Source organism: Penaeus monodon, chromosome 7 (genome assembly GCF_015228065.2).
Source record: "Penaeus monodon isolate SGIC_2016 chromosome 7, NSTDA_Pmon_1, whole genome shotgun sequence".
NCBI lineage: Eukaryota > Metazoa > Arthropoda > Malacostraca > Decapoda > Penaeidae > Penaeus > Penaeus monodon.
In genome coordinates this window covers 1,809,118-1,829,117 of record NC_051392.1, presented here as the reverse complement: position 1 = coordinate 1,829,117, position 20,000 = coordinate 1,809,118, and the positions used below count along the sequence as shown (strand labels likewise).

Below are 20,000 nucleotides of genomic sequence, written 5' to 3'. Positions count from 1 at the left end.
AAGCGCCACGAGGATTGTAAAGAAAACGGTGCTGCATGTCTCGATGATCTGGCCAAAGAAAACGGGTGATGGGGAGTCGGTATTTTTTTTTATCTGTTCTATTTTTCTTTTGATAATTCTTGATTTTTTTTTTTTTATATAATTATGTTGGATTTTGAGTGTTTTTTTCTGCTTGTATTGTCTGTATATGTATCTGCTTTTGTGTTGTTCGATTCTCTCTCTCTCTCTCTCTCTCTCTCTCTCTCTCTCTCCCTCTCTTATTTCCTCACACACTCACTCTAACTATATCTTTCAGTCTGTCTTTCTATCCGTCTGTCTGTATGTTTGCCTGTCTGCCTCCCTCCCTCCCTCCCTCCCTCCCTCCCTCCCTCCCTCCCTCCCTCCCTCCCTCTCTCTCTCTCTCTCTCTCTCTCTCTCTCTGTATCTATCTATCTCTCTCTCTCAAAATTTCTGTGTATGTATGTATGTATGTACGTACGTACGTATGTAAGGATATCTGTCTGTCTGTCTGTCTGTATGCACGTACGTATGTATGGCACACAATATAAACAGTCCACATTCACGCCACAATGCCTACCTTGTTGACGTGGGAGAAGTAGAATGGGGTGCGAGCGGACGAAGCCACGATCAGCTGGACGCAGATGGCTGTCAGATACATGGCGTAGGTGAGTCGGCTTAGGGGTTGCCACAGGGGGTATGACAGGAAATCATTCACTAAACCTGCAATGGCAAAGGAGAAGTACGCTGTTATGTACTGATGGAGCATTGCAATATTACGCTGGGGAGTCTATTTCTTTTCTTCTTCTCCATTTTCTTAAAGATAAATGAAATAACTCGAAAACGAAAAGTTAATAAAATCTATCATTCATTTATCGAACGAATCGATATTCAAAAATCTCATCAAACACGCTCGTCTACAATAACGAAATGCATCACATTATCCCAAACCATACAAACGATCCAATACTCAAATAATATATCACACTTAAACACATAAAAACAGTACAACTAACACTTACCCCCGTACCCATAGTGACATGTAAACACCACCCATGCTAATGCAGCTGCCCACACGGCCCTGTGTAGACTTCCATACAACACCTGAGTCACCGGGTCGTATTGCATTACAGTAAAAGGTGTGTTATAACTCCATCCCCCAAGTAACACAGCGAGAGAGGCAAACACAGCACAGGTCCATCCCGCTACTAACTGCCACTGTGTGTTAAAATAGGTAATTAGATTTGTGAATGGTTATGTTGTGTGTGTTGGTAGCAGTGGTTAGATACGTAGGTCTTGTGTGTGTGTTATGATATAGAATTTTTTTTTTTATTTATAACCAATATTCTCCGTGCGTCTTGCTTTATCAGATATGAGAATGAAGATTTTAATGTTCAAGGGCGATATTCACGAAAGACTCCGAAATTTATCTTAGACGAAAAGAGTCATTGATTTGCGCCGTGTCACATCTCAAGTTACTGCCAGTGGTAGAACTGGCAGTGGTAGAACTCTCCCTCTCTCCCCCCCTCTCTCCCTCCCTCCCTATCTCTTCTCCCTCTTTATCTCAAGTTACTGCCAGTGGTAGAACACGCATTTATATCACACTAAACCCTATTTTGATGATCTATTTTAGGAAGACGATAAAGGCAGGCGCCGCTATTCGCATTTTGAAAATAAAATACAGGCTCAATTAACGTTTGATAATTTGTCAAAAAAGGCCTCGAAGTTTTTCTAATTATTTCCAAAGCGAAATAATCTTCAACAAAGGAAAATTTGCTTAAGAACAAATTAAAGAAAAATTACGCGTCAGGACAAAATTAAAGACAGTCTTGCTGACGTGAACAGAAAATATCGGTAAATTATAAGAAACGACTAAATTAATGTTTGACAATAAGTCAAAAGGGTTTTTAATTTTTTTCTATCATATTCGATACAGAATCATCTTCAAATCTGTGTAAAATATTCATGAATTTATCATCAGAATTAATCTATAGGCGGAAAGGTTACCTTACTGTGAAAGAAGGGATGCATACCAAATGATAATGTATACACACAGATATATAAAAAAAACCCCAAAAATATCGAACATGCCTTCTTCAGAGACAGTTTTTCAGAGCCTTGTTCGGAGATGCAGTAACCCATCCAGATGCCTACTATGTAAGGGCTTGCTCGACACCAAGGAGCCACGTATACCCTGGCGTAGTACTCGACAACTTTACTGGAAAATAGGGGATGTATATCAAATGATAATGTATAGATAGATAGGTAGGTAGGTAGATAGATAAGTAGGTAAGTAGGTAGATAGGTGTGTGTGTGTGTGTGTGTGTGTGTGTGTGTGTGTGTGTGTGTGTGTGTGTGTGTGTGTGTGTGTGTGTGTGTGTGTGTGTGTGTGTGTGTGTGTGTGTGTGTGTAACAGAATGTTAATAAATATTTGATCTTTAGTATTTTCATTATATCTTATAAAAACTCACTTATTTCCTAAGAGGAAGTCTCCAGGCGGTAAATCATATACATATATTACTACGGCAGGAATTACAATGGACGTTATACTCATCAAATAGAGCCACACTTTACCTGGAAGTAAAAAGCAGTTTTAGTGACGATTTTCAAAATATTGGTAGTCAGCAGTAGTACGATATAAAGAGATTCTATAATTATAAGTAATATATAAACTTTTTTCCGGTCAAATTTTTCATAAATCGAACAAAAGGTTCTTGTTGTATATTAGATTACCCTTTATCATTCATTTCGTTTTCTATTCTTTCTTATTCAAAGAAATCGTGAAGTCTTTTTATCACATATCGGATTCTTTTATTACACGAGATTAAGTGTTATTTTTGTATCGCTATATACTTTTAACATCTTATTTCTGACACAATTACAATAACAACGACGGCATTAAACGTAACCAAATGATAATGACCATAATAATAATTTCAAATCCAATCTTTAAACTTTAACACAACTATTCACTTCCAACAAAGGTACTCTCTGTTCTTAATCTTCAAGCCGAAGTTGGAACAATCTCAAACCTGCTTTTAATTTCCTTTCTTCCCGTCCCCTTTTTATCTCATTCCTCTTTCTGGTTAAATGAGTCAGTGGCGTATTATCAAGCAGATTATTTCGGTGCGAATCGTGTCTTAGAATGTGCTTGTTCTCTTGTGCAATGGTGGTTTTAGTTTGTTTTCAGTCTCGTTCTCTCTCTCTCTCTCTCTCTCTCTCTCTCTCTCTCTCTCTCTCTCTCTCTCTCTCTCTCTCTCTCTCTCTCTCTCTCTCTCCCTCTCTCTCTCCCTCTCTCTCTCCCTCTCTCTCCCTCTCTCCCCCCCTCTCTCCCTCCCTCCCTATCTCTTCTCCCTCTTTATCAAACTTTCTTACGCACCTGCTCGGGGACTGAAATACAGCGGGAGAATGAGCAAAGGCGCCACCAAGTACAGCTGACTGTCAACACAAGTATACCAGCATTGGTCCATGCACTGAAGGAAGATTATTAGCTTAATAATTAACTGCGCGCGCGTGCGCGTGTGTGTGTGGGGGGGTCTGTGCGCGCGCGCGCGTGTGTGTGTTATTTTAAGCGAAAAATAATATCAATTCATGGATTAAATAACGATAGTAATAATAACAGTAACAACGGTAATACTAACAATGATCGTAACACAATTAATCATATCTAAAAAAAAAATCTAAATCCGTCCTACACTTGACATACCTGATACCGAGGCCCAGAAACTAACGGAGTGAAGAAATTACTAACGAAGAACGCATCTCTCCACCAGAACTTCGAACAACTGGACTGTATCGAAGGAATGACGTCATAGGCATAGGGACCCGTTACGATGTATTCCAAAAGGCTGGCCATGAAGAGGCAGACGAGAGCGATCGCTGGCATTAGTCTGGTGGGGAGAAAGGGAGAGGAGAGGAGAGAGAGGGAGAGGAGAGAGAGAGAGAGAGAGAGAGAGAGAGAGAGAGAGAGAGAGAGAGAGAGAGGGGGAGAGAGAGAGAGAGAGAGAGAGAGAGAAAGAGAAAGAGAGTAGAGAGAGAGGGGGGGGGAGAGAGAAAGAAAGAGAAGGAGAAAGAGAGAGTAGAGAGAGTTTTATGTGTTTTTCTGTTCCATTTTTATTTGTACGATATTTATTTAATTATATAGTCTTCACAACAACATTCCACATATCAACCATAAAACACCATTTCATTCTTACCTCAACAACCTATGAACGACGTAAAGAATAACATTAAATTTCCCCGTTCTTTTAACTTCACTCAGCACGCCATTCGCTACCAGAAGACCGGAAATGAAGAAGAACGAGTCAACGCAGAGGTTTCCATTGGCGATCACTTGGAAGAGTATCCCCTGTACTTTCTGTCAGTGTAATGAGAACAATACGAAGTTAAAATAATGTTTAAACAAAATTGTCCATAATCAACCCTTTGTATGCAGTTGCTTTGTCTTTTAGCGTATGATATAACTTAGGTATAACCTCAGTTTGATTAGTCTTTAGCTGTGAAAGTCTATAAAATTGTCTATAATTCACCCTTTGTATGCAATTGCTTTGCCTTTTAGCATATGTTATACGTATACCTCAGTCTGGTTAATCTTTAGTTGAGGAAGTTATTGTATGACCATTGTTTTCTCAGAAAGTTGATACTTTATTTTACTATTTTTGTACGGTTTTATGTATGTATGTTACACTAAGTATAAGGAAAGAGAAGGATCTGTGTAAATTATGATAGTTTACCCTATGAATTTTCAAGTTTCGTTGTTGCACCTGCAATATATTCTCGTTGATTTGAGGGTAAACTATTATATTCACTAGCACCTACTTATATCCAAAGTTTGTATAATTGATATTATGATATCTGTGACCTAATATACAAGGAAGTATTTTAATTACATTTATTTGTTTGATATCACCCTTCTCTCAAGTATCTCTAAGGCTGAAGTAAGATCATAGTAACCTTAGCAAAAGAATTATAGTCTGGATTCCTAATAAATAATCTGGATTATTTTTATTTATTATTTTTTTATTATTATTATTGATTTTTATTCCACACTTGATGGTAAAGTAATGCCCCCTCTTGTCAGTGTTTCCCGGAATTAGGAGAAATATTAACATTATTCATGAAGATAAAGACCAGGATTATTATTAAAACATGTGCTAGTGGATTTTTAAAAATCATTGTTCTTCTTCTTCTTCTTCTTCTTCTTTAGTTATAATTTTTAGTTCTCCCAGGTTTGTACTGGAACGGATTTGGCATAAGCTACCTGGAGATTAGTTTGCAAAGGCCAGTGTATAATATCATGAAAGAAAATAAATACAAATTTCATAGCTGTGGACGAAAGATTATATTATCTAATTCGGGGAATTGTCAAAAGCGGGGCCGGTGGAATAAAGAGAGAGAGAGAGAGAGAGAGAGAGAGAGAGAGAGAGAGAGAGAGAGAGAGAGAGAGAGAGAGAGAGAGAGAGAGAGGGATCATGCTAAAAGCTTATGGAACAGGAAAGAATGAGAAGAAACATGTTATCAATAAACCAAGTTGTTTGCCAGTGGAATAGTGGAGAAGGAACTCACAGTAGCTTATGAAATAGGAAATTGGGAGAAATAGAGCATTAAAACGGGTTTTGACCAGTGGAATAGGAAAGAATGAAAAGGAACGTACTGGTTTAAAAGCAAGTTGTAGTAAATGAGATAGGAAAGGAGAGAGAAGAAAGAGGTTGTAGCTGATGGAATAAGGAAAGAATGAGAAGGAACATGCTGGTATTTAAAGTGAGTTCTGGTCAGCGAATGGGTGATTACGACTATTTTGAAACCTAAGGAAACTATTAATAATGAATGTGCATATTCGAGATATTAATGAGAGAGATAACAGGATATGGGTAAACTATAAGTGATTTAACAGATAACTGTTCTGACTGAAGGGATGGATGACTAGCAATAATGACATGATAATATTTATGCGTTGTTCATAACAGAAATCTGACTCCATAGCTCTCCATTCTAATCTCCAAAGTTTTTGTTCAATTAAAAAAAAATGCGACTACTGTGTATTCTTTTATAGATAAGTCTGAAAAAAAATTCAAAGCTCTTTATTTTCTTTTTTTTTTTCAAATTTAAAACGAAGACGATGCCGCTGTTGGTGACGGCATTCGAACAAGCAGAGGATTCGATTATATGTTTTTTCAAATGTTTTGTCAAATCAAACATTTATCTATAACATGAGCATCGATATTTCCACGTTAGTGCACTCTATACCATGACTTTAGTGCATTGAACTGAAGAATATACATGAAAAGCTTATATTAAGAAATTGCTTAATAAACGCGCTTGGTTTAACACTCGCGTACCCTCAAATACATTTTTCTTATGAGTGTTGCAACGGAACCTTAGGCTCGAGGAGGAAAAACGTATAATTAAAGAAAATTAAGGTCCTGGCGATGGATTCTTGAAAGTGTACTTCCTCGACTGACTGTAGGGTAATTTAGGGGTCTATCGTACATATGTATTTAACCAATTAGGGATATATAAGTTAAGAATAGTTTCCATGCAATAACAGAAAATGGAACAAATCAGTTTGGTGGCGTTACTTATGGTGAGCGAGGCACAGTCGATTTTTAGCTTTATATCTTGTGTAAATAAGTCAAAGAGTGAAAAAAAAACTGGGAACACTATGAAGTACTCAGAGTGGTGGTTTTATTTTCATGACTGCATACGAAATATTTATCCATCTGGACCTCTGCATATACTGGTATTTGTCGAACTGAACCTTTGCTCATAAATATTTGAGTAGCCCTTGAGTAGACGTTAGTGAACATACCTTCGCAGCGCCCAAAAGGTTAGCTGTACTGGTAAGGGTGTACACATACTGGTGACCGAGAATCACCCACGTCATGGACAGCACTCTGAGAAATTTAAAAGGATTAGTTTGACACTGAATGCGTGTTTACTGTGTTTGTGTTCATTGTGTTGAAGTCTATAATTCTGAAATCGCTGATACGTAAAAAATAGTGTGTGTTGAAAGGCTAAGCACTTCCGAAATAATTGATCTGTAAAAAAAAAAAAAAATGCCACTAGAGAAAGATTATATAAAAATAACAATCTTTCAATGGAAAGATTGTGATCAATAACTCAACAGTAAAAAAATAGTGCCACAAGAGAAAGATAATCTAAAAATAACAATATTTCCATGGAAAAATTGTAATCAATAACTCAACATTGCATTTTCATCACAATTACGTAACGCAGTGTCATAACAAAACAATACTGACGTAATTTTGAAGAAAAAAAATTAATTCTACCTATCATTTCAACATTCGCCACAATAGACATATTTCGAAAGCTAAACAAACAATTCCAAATACACTGCATGAATCTCCATATACCTTATACCATATAAACAGGTGATGGTACCGGCTTTTGGCTCTGTGCTAATCTGGAAGATCTTGGTGAAGTTGGTGTACACGGAGAATGATAACAGGTAGAGGGCGACACCTGTGGAAAAAGGGGGCGGGATTTAGAAACCCTTTGTGTGGAATTCTGTGACCACTTGTCTGCATATCTTACTGAATGGGTCGTTTAGATACTAAGTACACGTCAGTGCACATACATGCATACACATATATGTACACACACAATCACAAAAAAGCGTCTCCTTCGCAACCGACCTGACGGGGGGCGCCTCTTGACCTTATTATACCAGAGGTCAAGGAAGGTCCCGGCTGTTAAGACGCCCAAGAGGACAGCCAAGGTCGATCTGCGGAAATTGATAACGAGAGTCTTATATCTTAATTCACATATGTGTTTGTCCTTTTTAATTTACGTATTCGTTCTTTATCATTATTTCTCCTTTTTATTTCTAGTCGTTTGTTAACCCTTTTTGTTTATTTACTTATTGGTTTATTTCTGTATTCATTTAAATAGCTTTGTTGTGATTCATTCATATAACTGCCTGTGATTAGTGTGTGTGTGTGTGTGTGTGTGTGTGTGTGTGTGTGTGTGTGTGTGTGTGTGTGTGTGTGTGTGTGTGTGTGTGTGTGTGTGTGTGTGTGTGTGTGTGTGTGTGTGTGTGTGGTGTGTGTGTGGTGTGCGTGTGTGTGTGCGTGTGTGTGTGTGTGTGTGTGTGCGTGTGCGTGTGTGTGTTCGTGTGTATACCCGCATGTATGTTTGTCCTTATTATATGTACGTATATGCATATGCAAATATGTCTTTACGCCATGAACGTGCACGACATCAACATTCCTTCCACATAAACGAACTGTTCCACATTCACTAACATCATAGCTATGGCGCCTGATGAATAACTCTTTTTGTTCTTCACTTGGCAGAACACTGAATCCAGTTCTCTTCCTGTGCTGTTCAGGATCAACTTGAGACTCATCTGCCAAAAGATGAACAGTTCCGCAGTTATGATTTTCAAGTTAATCGTATTTATAATCAGTAGTCGTTGAATATTGCATATTTATCAATAATTTGTTGGAGTATTAGATATTTGGATATTTTCATTCATATTGGAAATGAATTAAAGTAAAGATGGCAATACAATATCACACAGCTAGAACAGAACTCCACACACCATACACAAGACACAAATGCAAATTAAACAAAACAAGAATAACGTCCAATCACACACACACACACACACACACACACCACACACAGACACACACACAACACACACACACACACACACACACACACACACACAAACACACACACACACACACACACACACACAAACAAGCACACACACATGCAACACATAAACACACCTATACACCTACACAATCAAACAAAATATGAAATGCAAGGCACCTGCAATTCCTGTTGAGAACACACGTCCGGGATACAGGTGTCATACCTCGCCTCGCCAATCGTGACAGGTGTCAAAGTGCCTGACACAACGCCCAACAGATGTGTCATGTCATGCAGAGGAACTCCGTTTTCTTTCCCATGACCAATGCCTGACCTTGAAATGGGAATCAATATTAGTAATATAAACTTTTTTTAGATTATTTTCTCATAATTATTATTATATTCATGATGGCACTATTATATTTATACTATTATTTTTATATATATAATATTGTTATTATATTTATGATATCATTATCATATTTATATTTCTTTTATTATTATATTTATACCCTTGTTATTATTATTATTATTGTTATTATATGTATATTATAGTTAACACTACATTAATATTTTTATTGTATCTTCTAGTTATTCTTAGATCTGTCATATTCATAAGATTTTACAAATGAAGTTCACAATAACATGTTTATTTCTGTCATTGTATTATTCAATATAGTGATAAATCTTCTAAAAATAGATTTCTTCGTCACCATCACCATCATCACTATCAACATCAAGTTAATCAAGCAAAACCTTATCAACACTCGTCAAAATCAACCACATCATTTATCAAACCAAACTCAGCATCCTAATCCACTTACGAGTATGCAATGTTGCAATATTTCCCCCTCAGCCCTTCCTCCCTTGACTGCACATTGACGCATTCCTCGAACACGCCAATTGCACGAAATCCCACGAAGAAATATCCGTCTGGGAATTTCCCCCACGAATCTATCACTGTGGATAAAGTGGGTAGGGTGAGAGGGAGAGGAATAGGGTGAGAGGGATAGGGTGAGAGGAGGGGGATAGGGAAAAGAAGGGAAGGAGGGAGGAAAGAGGGAGGTAGAGGGAGAGGGATGGGGTGAAAGGGAGAGAGAGAAGAAAGTGTGAGAGGATGAGGTACAAGGGATAGGATGAGAGGGAAAGGAGAGAGATAGGGAGGCGAAAGGAAGGAGGGAAGAAAGAGGTAAAGCGGGAGGTAGAGGGGGAGGAATAGGGGGAGAAGGAGGGGAATAGAAAAGAGAGGGTGAGAGAGAAAAAGAAAATAAGAAAGAGAGAAAAAAGTAAGAAAGAGAAACATAAAAAAAATCAGAAAGACAAAAAAAAAAAAAAAAAACGATACAGAGAGAGAGAGAGAGAGAGAGAGAGAGAGAGAGAGAGAGAGAGAGAGAGAGAGAGAGAGAGAGAGAGAGAGAGAGCATACAGAAAACCCTGTTTATTTCATAATACAAAATCTCTATCATAACAATCATCCACAAAACACAAAGAATACACGAACTCTGAGCCGCCCATGACGAGCTGTGATTTGCGAGAGAGAGGAGCATCCCCTGTAGAGCAGCTCCACAGTGAGACGTTGGATCTACAAGCACAGGGAGGTAAAAGGACCAAGCGCTTGGAAAGCTTGATAACTCTGGCGGGGTGCTTGGGTTGGCTGCAACGAAAAGAAGAAAAATACGGTTGAAGTTATATATGTTCTTGTGTGTGTGTGTATTTTGTGTGTGTGTTTTGTGTGTGTGTTTGTGTTTGTTTGTTTGTGTGTGTGTTGCTGTCAATAATATCTGGAAAGACCGAAGCATTACCTTACGGACAAAGCTGAGGTTATTGAACTCATTAGTTTTCCCAATTGCCTCATATGGATCTGAGTGTTGGGTGCTGAAGTAGATAGACAAGAAAAAGATCAATAGTTTTGAAATGTGGTGTTATAGACGAGTACTGCGTATTAGCTGGACGGAGAAGAAGACGAATGATGAAGTGCTGAGAAAAATAAATTGTAAAGACCGGCCGTTGGACATCTTGAACAGGAGGAAATTAAAGTTTATTGGCCATGTGATGAGAAGTAAAAGTATTGAGAAAGACTTGCTGACAGGGATGGTAATGGGAAACAGAGGAAGGGGCAAACCGAAGACAAGATTGGGCGACAACATCAAAGATATTTGCGGGTTGTCGATGGTACAAGTGGAAAGAAAAGCGCAAGATCGAGTTGAGTGGCGAAGGATGGTGGAGAGGTCCACGGCTGCTCAAACATGAGCATACCGTTATTGATGATGATGATGATGCATATACACATATTTATATACATGCAAACATGCGTACATTCTCTGGGTGCTTTATATTTATTATTGCTAGGGAAAGAAGCGTACATTCCAACAATATTGTTCTTACATATTCATTTACTAATACTAATATCGTTCCTTCATCATCAATAACGGTAGGCTCATGTTTGAGCGGCCGTGGACCTCTACACCAACATTGGTATAGAGGTTTGTCAGGAGAAAAGAAAAGTTGAGTGGAATCCCCCAGGCTCCTTCTCAACTCGCAGTCTCCAACTAACTAGGAGGAACTATCTCTGTCGCTTTGAAACAGTTGCACTGCAATACGCCAGACATATTGTTTGGTGAAACCAGTAATCGGTAGAACCGAAGGTGTTTTCACCAGATATCCACTGCCCTGCTGCCGACAGCTTCACCGCAACCCTGGCATAGGGAGCTAATAGGGTGCTATACTTGCTCAAGGGAACCTCAGGGTGCAGTTTATTGTCTTACACAGTTTAAATATTTTATCATTCGAAACAATACAAAGGAGACATTCGGTTATCTCGGTTATCTCATTTGAAAAGAGGTTAAGTATGTGGGATTATCAGTAACACTATAAGATGACTTTACGACGTGCGCGTGTGTGTGTGTGTGTGTGTGTGTGTGTGTGTGTGTGTGTGTGTGTGTGTGTGTGTGTGTGTGTGTGTGTGTGTGTGTGTGTGTGAAGACAGTATTCCGTTTTCTTTAGGAGTTGAGAAGTCCAAACCGTACACTAATATTTAATAACACTTACTACGCAATTCTAGTACCATTAGCTTCTCTACCTGAAGGTTATCCAGTTATCTCATTACAAAGCAGTTTCCACACACGTTTTCTTATGCTACGTGAATAACTCAATATTCCCGCATCCTGTAATAACTACTATTACCAACGAGCCATTTCGCGAATGACTGCTTATTTCACAAAAAGAAACATCGACATACCCAATTTCACGTCGAGAACGGTCGAATAAACACTCAAATTTGCCACAAAATCTTTAACTGTTGCGTCCAGATTTCTTTCCACATAGCTACACCAGTCGCGGTTCGTCGGTTCAGAACCCACATCACTGCAAGAAGGGGTTCTGCATTCTGCTACTGCAACAGTGCAACACCCAAACACTATAACACAGAGTCCTACTGTTTTCATGATGTGTGTTTGCCTGTGTGTTAGCGTAAAGGGTGCGTGTGTTAGAAATTTGACGTTGTATGTCACTCAAACAACGTTTCTGTTTCATCCAATGTTTATTAACTTGCCAGCTTGCCTTATCTGCTACTTGTGTGGTCTTATCTGATTGATTAATAGAACAAGATATGCATTTGATTGCCGTGATGAGCGCTTGTTTAAGCTCAGAATTCCTTCACATTTATTTAATCGTACATTTTGGTGTTGGTATCCTAAATAACGGTGTTTGTGTGAATACATATATATGTATGGATATACGGATATGCATGTGTGTGTTGGCACTCACACGCACGCACTTACGCACGCACTTACGCACGCACTTACGCACGCACTTACGCACGCACTTACGCACGCACTTACGCACGCACTTACGCACACACACACACACACACACACACACACACACACACACACACGTACGCACTCATTCAAGCACATGACTCTTGAAATATCTATCTATCTATCTATCTCTCTATCTATCTATCTATCTATCTATCTATCTATCTATCTATATATATATATATATATATATATATATATATATATATATATACTCACTTATAATATGTTTAATTTTATTCAAAAGCATATCCTTTTCACCCCTTTCTTGCAAAAGGGATAGTTTAAAAGTATCCCCTATTAAAAGTGACTCATTGCGTGTAATACTTTGTTTTAAAACGTTTAGTGGTTTGGGTTGTAAGTGTTTGTAAGTGTTTGTTAAATGGCATTTGTGTGTAACGTTTCATGACATTATTTGTAACATTTAGAATCTGTAATGTTTAATGTTTGTGGCGGCTGAAACGTTTAGTTTGATTTATAGCGTTTATTGGGATGTCGTAACGTTTTTTTTTTTTTGGGGGGGATTGTGATGTAATATTTGTAAAATTTTTTTTTAAATTTTTTATTTTTCTCAGTTTTTTGTTTTTTGCAGTGGGAAAGGGTTTTTTTTTTTACTTTTTGGTTTTTTAAAAATTTTCAAAGGTATTAGGCTTTTTAACCCAGTGGGGATCAACAATTATGATGGAGAAAAAAAAGTCTTTAATGGGGGGGTGAAATTAAATTAGATTCTGATTTTTCCTGAAACGAATAGAATTATCTGGCATCGAGTCGAACGATCTTTTGTTGTGAAAAGTTCACTTCTAATATCGGAATTTTAAAAGGGAAAAAATCTAATGAGTGAGGGGAGAGCGAAGGGGCCCCCAGAAGGGGAGGGGGAGGGGGGGAGAGAGAGGAGAGAGAGGAAGAGGAGAGGGAGGAGAGAAGGAGAAAAAGGAGAAAAGAGGAGAGGAAAAGAATGGGAGAGGGGAGGGGAAAGGGGGAAAAAGAGAGAGGGGAGAGGGCCGGAGGGAGGAAAGGAGATGAGAAGGGGAAAAAGGGAGAGGGGAGAGGAGAGGAGAGAGAGAGAGGAGGATGAGAGAGAGAGAAAGGGGAGGGAGAGCGAGCGGGGGAGAAGAGAGAGGAGGGAAAGAGCGAGGAGAGAAAGAAAGAAAGAAAGAAAGAAAGGGGGGGAAAAAGAGAGGGAGAGGGGAGGAGGGGAGAGAGAAAAGAGAGGGGAGAAAGGGGCGAGGGGGAGAAAGAAAGAGAGAGAGGAGAGAGAGAAAGTGGAGGAGAGAGAGGAAAAAAGGGGGAGGAGGAGAGAGAGAGAGAGAGGAGGAGAGGGGAGAGGGGAGGAGGGGAGAGGGGGAGAGAGGAGAGGGAGGGGAGAGAGAGAGGGAAAAGGAAAAAGGCGGGGGCAAAAGTAGAAGGGAAAGAAAGAAGAAAGAGGATGGAGGAGAGGGGGGAGAGAGAGGAAGGGCGAGAGGAAAAAGAAGAGGGGGGAGAAGGGGATGGAAAGGGAGATGAGAGGAAAAGAAGGGGAGGGGAGAGAGAGAAAAAAAGAAAGGGGAAAGAAAGAAAAAGGAAAGAAAGAAGAAAGGGGGGAGAGAGAGGAAGGAGAGGGAGAAAGGGGAAGGGAGAGGACGAAAAGGAAAAGAGGAGAGGAGGAAGAGGGTGGGAAAAGGAGTGGAGAGGAAAATGAAGAGAGAGGAGAGAGGAAAAAAAGAAAGGGCGGGGGGGGCGAAAAAAAAAGGAGGAGGAGGAAAAAAAAAGGGGGGAGAGAAGGGAGGGGAGAGAAGGGGAGAGGGCGGGGAGAAGGGGGGGGAGAGAAAAAAAGAAAGAAGAAAAAAAAGGGGGAAAAAAAGAAAAAAAAGAAAGAGGGGAAAAGATAGGGAAAAGAGAAGAGAGAGAGGGAGAGGAAAAGGGGAAACGGGGGATGGGGAGAGGGGAGAGAGGGGAGGCAAAGGAAGATAGGGCCGGGGATGGGGAGGGAAAAAAGGAAAAAAAAGAAAAAAAGGAAAAAAAAGAAAAAAAGAGAGGAGAGAAAGAGAGACGAAGGGGAGGAGGGGGGGCGAAGAGGGGGGAGGGGAAAAGAAGGGGAAGGGGGAGAGAAAAGAAGGGGGAAATGAAGAGAGAGGGGGAAAAAGAGAAAGAAGGAGAGAGAAAGAGAGAAAGAAGAGAAGAGGAGGAAAAAGGGAAAAGAGAGAGAAAAGAGGGGGGAGAGAGAAAAGGGGAAAGAGAGAAAGATGAGAGAGGAGGGAAGAGAGAGAAGAGAAAAAGAGAGAGAGAGGGACGAGAAGAGATGGAAAAAGAAGAGAGAGGAGAGGGGAGAGAGAGATTGGGGGAAGAGAAGAGGAAAAGGGGAAAAGAGGGGATGAGGGACGAGGAAAGAGAGAGGAAAAGGGGAAAGAAGGGGAGAGATGAGGAAAAAAGAGAGAAGGAGAGAGGGAGGTGAGAAGAGAGAGAAAGGAAAAAGAGAGAGAGAGGGAGAGAGGAACCCAGAGGGGAGAGAGGACGAAGGGGAGAGAGAGAAAGGGGAGGGGGAGGGGAGGAGGAAAAGGGAAAAAGGAGAGAGGGGGGAGAACCCCCCAGGACCCAAAAAGAGAGGGGAGGAGAGAGAGGAGTTTAGGAGAGAGAGAAAGAGGAGAGAGAGGAGAGAAGGAAAAAGGGGAAAAGGGGGAAGAGAGGGGAGGAAAAGAGGAGAAAAGAGGGGGAAAAGAGAGAGATGGGGGAGAAAAGAGAGGGTGGGCGGAAAAAAGAGAGGGAGAGAAAAAAGGGGAGAAAAAGAGGAGAAAAAAGGGGGGAGAGAGGGGAGAGAGGAAAAGAGAGAGGAAGAGAGAGGAGGGGCGGGGGAGAGGAGGAGGAGGAGGAGAGAGAGGGAGAGATGAGAGAGGGTAGGAGGAGAGAGAGAGAGAGGGAGGAGAGAGAAAGAGAAAAGGGGAGAGGGAAGAGGAGAGGGTAGAGAGAAAGGGGAAAGAAAAAGGGGGAAAAAGAAAAGGGGAAAGGGGGAGGGGAAAAGGGGAAGACCGAGAGGAGAGAGAAAAGAAGGAAAAAGAGAAAGGGGAAAGAGAGGGGGAGAAGAGAAAAGAGAGAAGAGGAGAGGGGAGAGGAAAGGGGGAAAAGAGAGAGAGGGGGTGAAGGGGGAGGGAGGATGAAGGGAGAAAAAAGAGAGAGAAGAGACGGAAAAGGGGGGGGAGGGAGAGGGGAGAAGGGGGAGAGAGAGAAAGAGAGAGAGAGAGAGGAGAGGGGAAAAGGGGGAGAGAGAGATGAGGGGAAAGAGGAGGCAGAGGAGGGGAAAAAGGGGAGAAAGGAAAGGGGAGGAAGGGGGAGGCAGAGAGGGGGGAAGGAGAAAAGGGCCCGGGGAAGGATGGAGAGGGAGGGAGAGAGGAGAAAAGGGGAGATGAAAGAGAGAAAAGGGGAGAGAGAGAGGAAGAGAGAGGGAGGGGAGAGAAAAAGGGGAAAAAGGAGCGGAGAGGGGGCGGAGAGAGAGAGAGGGGAGAGGAGAGAGAGAGGGGGGAGGGGAGAGAAAGGGGAGAAGAGAGGAAAAGATTTTGGGGAGGGGGAAAAAGAGAAAAGGGGAAAAGAGAGAGATGAGAGGAAGAGGGAAAGGGAGAGAGAGAAAAAAGGAGAGAGAGAAGGAGGAAAGGGGAAGAAAAGAGGAGAAAAAGGAAAAGAGACGAGAGGAAACAAAAAGAGGAAGGGGAGGGAGAGAGGAGAGAGATGAGAGGGGAAGAGGGGGGAGGGGGGGGAAGGGGGGAAAAGAGGGATAGAACCCCAAAAAGGGGATGAGAGAGAATGGGGGGAGAGAGAGGAGAGAGGGGAGAAAAAAGGAGAGAGAGGGGAAAAGGGAGAGAGGGGAGAAAAAAGAAAAAGGGGAGAAAAGAGAAGAAAATGGAGGAAAGAGGGGGGAAGAGGAGGAAAAGGGGAGGGAAAGGGGAGAAAGGGGAAAAGAGGAGAGAAAGAGGAGGAAAAAAGAAAAGAGGGGAAAAAGGAGGGAGGGGGCCCAGAGGGAGAGAGAGGGTAGAATGGGGGAAGAGAAGAGGGGGAGAGAGAGGAAAAGAAAGAAGAGAGAGGGGAGGGGAGAAGGGATAGAGGGGGAAAAAGGGGGAGAGGGAGAGAACGGGGGAGGAGATAGAGGAGAGAGATAGAGAGAGGAAAGGGGATTTGAGGGGAGACGGGGGAGGAAAGGAGGAAAAAAGAGAGAGGGAGAAAGGGGGAAAAGAGAGGGGAAGAGAGAAAGGAGAAGAGGGGAGAGGGAGAGAGGAGAGGAGAGGGGGAGGAGAGAAAGGAGAAAGAGAGAGAGGGCGAGAAGGGGGGAAAAGAAAAAGGAGAGAACGAGGAGAGAGAAGAGAGAGAGGGGGAGGAGAAAAAAAGAGGAAAAAGGGGCGAAAGAAGGAGAAAAGGAGAGGGAAAAAAAAGAGAGAGAGGAGAGAAGAAAGAGAGAGAAGAGGAAAAGAAAAGAGAGGAGAGAGAGGGAGAAAAAGAGGAGGAAAAAGGGAAAAGAGAAAAAGAGAAAAAGAAGAGAGAAAAGGGGAAAGGAGAAAAAGGGGAGAGAGAAAAGGGGATGAAGGGGAAAGGGGGGAGAGAGAGGGAGAAGGGGAAAGAGAGGAGAGGAAGGGGAAAAGGGGGGAGAGAGGGGGAGGAGGGAGAGAGAGGAGAGGAGAGGGGAGGAAGGGAGAGGGGGAGAGAGAGAGAAGGGGGAGAAGAGGAGAGAGGAGAGGAGAGAGAGGAAGAGAGAGAGAGGAGAGGAGAAGAGAAAGAGGGGGGAAAGAGGGGGGGGAAAAGAGAGAAAGAGGAAGAAGGAGAAAGAGGGAGGGGAAGAGGGGAGAGAGAGGAAAGGAGAGGAGAGGGGGAAAAGGGGGAGAGAGGGGGAAAAGAAAAGGGGAGGGAGGGTGGGGAGAAAGGGGGAGAGGGGAGAGAGAGAGGGAGAGAGAGGAGGAGGGGGAGAGAGAGAAGGGGGAGGGGAGAGAGAGGGGGAGAGAGAGAGAGAGGAAAAGAGAGAGAGAGGAGAGAGAGAGAGGAGGGGGAGAGAGAGGAGGAGGAGAGAGAGAGAGAGGGGAAGAGGGAGAGAGGGAAAAAGAGAGAAAAAAAGAGGGGAGAGAGAGAGAGAGGGAGAGGGGAGAGAGAGGGGAGAGAAAAGAGGAGAGAGAAGAGAGGAGGAGATTTTTTTTTTTTGAGAGAGAGGAGAGAGGAGAGAGGAGAGAAAAAGAAGAGGAGGAGAGAAAAAGAGAGAGCAGAGAGATAAAGAGGAGGGGAAGAGGGGGAGAGAGAGAGGAGAGAGAGAGAGAGAGAGAGGAGAAGAGGAGGGAGAGGGGGAGAGAGAGAGAGAGAAGGGGAGAGAGAGAGAGAGGGGAGGAAAGAGAGGGGAGGAAAGAGAGAAGGGGAAGAGAGAGAAAAGGATGAAGGGGAGAGAGAAAAAGAAGAGAAGGGGAGAGAGAGAAAGAGGGAAAAGGGGGAGAGAGGAGAGGAGAGAGGAGGAGAGAGAAAAAGGAGAGAGAGAGGAGAAAAGGGGAAAAGAAAGAGAGAGTGGGGGGAGGGGGAAAAGGGAGGAGAAAAAGAAGGGGAGAGGAGAGGAAAAGGGAAAAAAGAGAGAAAAAGGGGGAGAGAGAGAGAGGAGAAAAAGGAGAGGAGAGGAGAGAGGGGAGAGAGAGGAGAGAGAGGAGAGAGAAAGAGAGGGAGGAAGGGAGAGAGAGAGGGGGAGAAAAAAAGGGAAAAAAGAGAGAGGAGAGAAAAAGAGAGGAGGGGAGAGAAAAAGAGAGAAAAAGGGGAGAAAAAGAGAGAAAAAGGGGAGAAAAGGGGAGAAAAGAGAAGGGGGAGAGAGAGGAAGAGAGAAAAGGAACGGGGAGAGAGAGAGGAATTAGATGGGGGAGGAAGAGAGAGAGGGGGGAGGGAAGAGGAGGGGAGAGAGAGAGGGGGAGAGAGAAGAGGGGAGAGGGGAAGGGGAAGAGAGAGAGAGAAAGAGGGGGGAGGGAGAGAGGAGGGGAGAGAGAAAAAGGGGGGGGAGAGGGGAGGGGAGAGAGAGAAAGAGAGAGGGGGAGGAGAAGAGAGGAGGGAGAGAGATGAGAGGGGGAGGAAAAAGGGGGAGAGAAAAATGGGGAAGAGAGAGAGAGAGAGGAGGGAGAGAGGGGGAGAGAGGAGAGAAAAGGAGAGAGAGGGGAAGAGATAGGAAAGGGAGTGGGGGGAGAGGAAAAAAGGAGAGAAAGGGGATGAAGAGAGAGGGGAAAAAAAGAGAGAGGGAGAAAAAGAAAAAGAGGGGAGAAAAAAAGAGAGGGGAGGAGATGGGAAAAAAAGAAAGGGGAGAAAGAAAGAGGAGAGGAGAGGGGAGGAGAGGGGGGAGGGAAGTGAGAGAAGAGGGGAGAGAAGGGGAGAGGAGAGGAAGAAGAGGGGGAGGGGAGGAGAGAGAGAGGAAAAAGAGAGGGGAGGAGAAGAGAAGAGGGGAAAAGAGGGAGAGAAGGGGGAGAAAAGAGGAGGGGAAAAGAGAGGGGAGAAAGGGGGAGAAAGAGAGAGAGGTGAGAGGAGAGAGAGAGGAGGGGAGAAAAAGGAGAGAGGGGGGAGGAGAGAGAGGGGGGAAGAGGGAGAGAGGAGAAAAGAGAGGGAAAAAAAAGAGGGGGAGAGAGAAAAGGAGTGGAGAGAGGGAACGGGGAGAGAGGAGGGGAAAGGGCGGGGGGGAAAAAGGAGAAGGAAGAGGAGAGGAAGAGAGCCGAAAAGGAAAAGAGAAAAAGGAGGAGAGAGAGGAGAGAGAGGAGAGGGGAGGGGGGGGGAGGGGGAAAGGGGAAAGGGAAAGGAAAGAGGAGAGAGAGAGGGAAGAGAGAGAAGGAGGAGAGAGAGGGGAGGGGAGAGGGAGGGGTGAGGGGAGAGAGAGAGGGAGGAGAGGGAGAGGAAGGGGGGGGGGGGGGGAAGAGGGGAGAGAGAGGGAGGAAGAGAGAGAGAGAGGGGGAAAGAGAGAAAGGAGAGAAAGAGTGAGAAGAGGAAGGGGAGAGGGGAGAGAGAGAGAGGGGGAGGAGAGAGAGAGAGAGGAGAGAGAGAGAGAGGAGAGAGAGAAAAGAGGAGAGAGGGAGAGAGAGGAGAGAAGAAGGGGAGAAAAGGAAAAGGGGAGAAAAAGGGGGAAAAGGGGAAAAAGAGAGGGAGAGGAGAGGGGGGAGAGAGAGAGAGGAGAAAAGAAAGGGGGGGGAAGGGGGAGGGAGAGAGAGAGGAAAAGAGAGAGAGGGAGAGAGAGAGAGGGGAGAGAGAGAGGAGGAAAAGAGAGGAGAGGAAAAGGAGAGAGAAGGGGGGGAAGAGAAAAGGAGAAGGGGGAGAGGAAAAGAGAGAGGAGGAGAGAGAGGGGAGAGAGAGAGAGAGAGAGGAGGAGAGAGGGGAAAAGAGAGGGGAGAGAGAGAAGGGGAGAGAGGAGAGGGGGAGGGGAAGAGGGAGAGAAAGAGAGAGAGGAGAGAGAGAGAAAAAAGAGGTTTAGAAAAAAAAGGGGGAAAGGAAGAGAAAACCCCCGAAAGAAGAAAAAAAGGGGGAAAAGGGGGAAAAGGAGGGGCCCCCAAGGAGAGGGGAAAGAGAGAGGAAGAGGAGGGGGAGAGAAGGGGGGAAAAGAAAGTGATG

The 20,000-nt window shown here is 43.2% G+C and overlaps 1 protein-coding gene across 1 annotated transcript in view; it reads right to left on the bottom strand.

The window, feature by feature from the left end:
• LOC119574960 (nose resistant to fluoxetine protein 6-like) overlaps nt 1-12,140 on the bottom strand; it is a 12,998-nt gene extending 858 nt beyond the window's left edge. The window contains exons 1-16 of the mRNA XM_037922256.1: nt 11,858-12,140; nt 10,121-10,273; nt 9,444-9,579; nt 8,800-8,953; nt 8,262-8,365; nt 7,653-7,741; nt 7,371-7,479; nt 6,806-6,890; nt 4,194-4,354; nt 3,704-3,887; nt 3,377-3,470; nt 2,469-2,571; nt 2,089-2,215; nt 1,020-1,215; nt 578-720; nt 1-48 (exon numbers count right to left, since the gene is read on the bottom strand). The exon at nt 1-48 is cut by the window's left edge and continues 64 nt beyond it. Of these exons, the coding sequence (XP_037778184.1) occupies nt 1-48; nt 578-720; nt 1,020-1,215; nt 2,089-2,215; nt 2,469-2,571; nt 3,377-3,470; nt 3,704-3,887; nt 4,194-4,354; nt 6,806-6,890; nt 7,371-7,479; nt 7,653-7,741; nt 8,262-8,365; nt 8,800-8,953; nt 9,444-9,579; nt 10,121-10,273; nt 11,858-12,062 (2,091 nt within the window). The 5' untranslated portion in view covers nt 12,063-12,140. The remainder of the gene's footprint in view (nt 49-577; nt 721-1,019; nt 1,216-2,088; nt 2,216-2,468; nt 2,572-3,376; nt 3,471-3,703; nt 3,888-4,193; nt 4,355-6,805; nt 6,891-7,370; nt 7,480-7,652; nt 7,742-8,261; nt 8,366-8,799; nt 8,954-9,443; nt 9,580-10,120; nt 10,274-11,857) is intronic.
• Between the last annotated feature and the right edge of the window lie 7,860 nt (nt 12,141-20,000).